Raw genomic sequence first — 2,070 nt, forward strand, 5'->3', positions numbered from 1 at the left:
CAGAATCCACACAGGAGAGAAGCCTTACAAATGTAATGAATGTGGCAAATCTTTTACACAGAACTCAGATCTTAAAGTTCACCAAAGAGTCCACACAGGAGAGAAGCCTTACAAATGTAATGAATGTGGCAAATCTTTTACACAGAACTCACAGCTTAAAACTCACCAAAGGGTTCACACAGGAGAGAAGCCATATAAATGTAATGAATGTGGAAAAGCTTTTACCCAATCATCAAAACTTCAAGTTCACCACAGAATCCATACAGGAGAGAAGCCTTACAAATGTAATGAATGTGGCAAATCTTTTACACAGAACTCAGAGCTTAAAGTTCACCGAAGAGTCCACACAGGAGAGAAGCCTTACAAATGTGATGAATGTGGCAAATCTTTTACACAGAACTCAAAGCTTAAAGTTCACCAAAGAGTCCATACAGGAGAGAAGCCTTACAAATGTAATGAATGTGGCAAATCATTTGGCCTATCATCAAACCTTCTAGTTCACTACCGAATCCATACAGGAGAGAAGCCTTATAAATGTAATGAATGTGGTAAATCTTATACACAGAACTCACAGCTTAAAACTCACCAAAGGGTTCATACAGCAGAGAAGCCTTACAAATGTAATGAATGTGGCAAATCTTTTACACAGAACTCAGATCTTAAAGTTCACCAAAGAGTCCACACAGGGGAGAAGCCTTACAAATGTAATAAATGTGGCAAATCTTTTTCACAATCCTCACATCTTCAAGTTCATTACAGAATCCATAAAGGAGAGAAATCTTACAAATGTAATGAATGTGGCAAATCTTTTTCAGGGAACACAGATCTTAAAGTTCACCAAAGAATTCATTGAGGAGAGAGATCTTAGAAATGCAATCAATGTGGCAAATCTTTACACAAAACTCAGATCATAAAGCTTACCACAGAATCCATACTATAGATAAACTTTAAAAATGCAGTGAATGTAGCGTGTCATTTAATAACTCCCCAAGTCTTCATTTTCACTACAGAATCCACAAGAGATAAACCTTACAAATGTGAAATGTGTGGCAAATCATTTATCTGGCCCTCCACTTTCCAAGTTCATCAAAGATGCCATATTGGAAAACAGCCTGGTAAGAGTAGTGAATGTGGGAAATACTTTTTCCTGTCCTCAAATCTTCTGTGTCACCTTGGAATTCATACTAGAGAAAAATGTTACTAATGTAAAGATGGTGGAAAATAATTGACATGGAAATCATGCCTTCAAACACAGTACAATGCATAGTGGAGAGAAACATGACAAATATAAAGGACATGGCAAATATTTTAACACAACGTCAAAGCTTGGAGTACATACATCCATGCATTAAGCTAACTTGATAGGAAACTACTGTCCCAACATTCATAAGGCAATGTTTTTTAAAATGAGAAAATAATTGTCAGAATTTAAACAATGTTGAAAAGTTGTTGTCAGAGAATTACCATAAAGAAACTGTATATTTGATATTATTTAGAAATATTTTACCACAAATTCAGCTATATTTATATTAAGTACTTATTTCAAAACTAAAATATGAAAAAAATCTTTCACCCAGCATTAATCTGACATTATTGATTAATAGTTGTATAGAATTCATTTTTAAACCCATTAAAGAAACCATATTCTAAAATGTAAGGACTTAAACCAGAATAATATTAATAACTACCGTAACACAAACATGTTGCATAATGTGTATATTTTACTATGGGAGATTATTGGCAATTGTGAGATATATTCTATGTGAAGATTATTGTGTTCTTAGTCTTTGATCTTTTAATACAGTAATTTCTAATTTTAATCCATCTTTGTCACAAAATAATCAATAAATACATGACAACTGTCTATTACTATTGCCTTGGTGTAATTAGTGTCCATTTTATGCTGGACTGATTTCATTCATATCTTCCCATTCCTGATTGATAATTCCAACAGAAATGTGTCCAAAAAACAAATTGGATTGCTTTAGATAAATTCCAAGTGTGGGAGAGTGTATGTGTTGAGCAGAGGAAACCGTGAGTGTTCCTGAGAGTTTGTGTGTGTGTGTGTGT

The 2,070-nt window shown here is 34.0% G+C and overlaps 1 protein-coding gene across 1 annotated transcript in view; it reads left to right on the top strand.

Moving 5' to 3' along the window:
• Nucleotides 1–1,204, top strand: part of LOC110322417 (zinc finger protein 665-like) — a 26,578-nt gene extending 25,374 nt beyond the window's left edge. The window contains 3 exon segments of the mRNA XM_029538685.1: nt 11–887; nt 890–1,016; nt 1,018–1,204. Of these exon segments, the coding sequence (XP_029394545.1) occupies nt 11–887; nt 890–1,016; nt 1,018–1,204 (1,191 nt within the window).
• Nucleotides 1,205–2,070: the final 866 nt, after the last annotated feature.

This window comes from Mus pahari, chromosome 5 (assembly GCF_900095145.1).
Source record: "Mus pahari chromosome 5, PAHARI_EIJ_v1.1, whole genome shotgun sequence".
Lineage (NCBI taxonomy): Eukaryota > Metazoa > Chordata > Mammalia > Rodentia > Muridae > Mus > Mus pahari.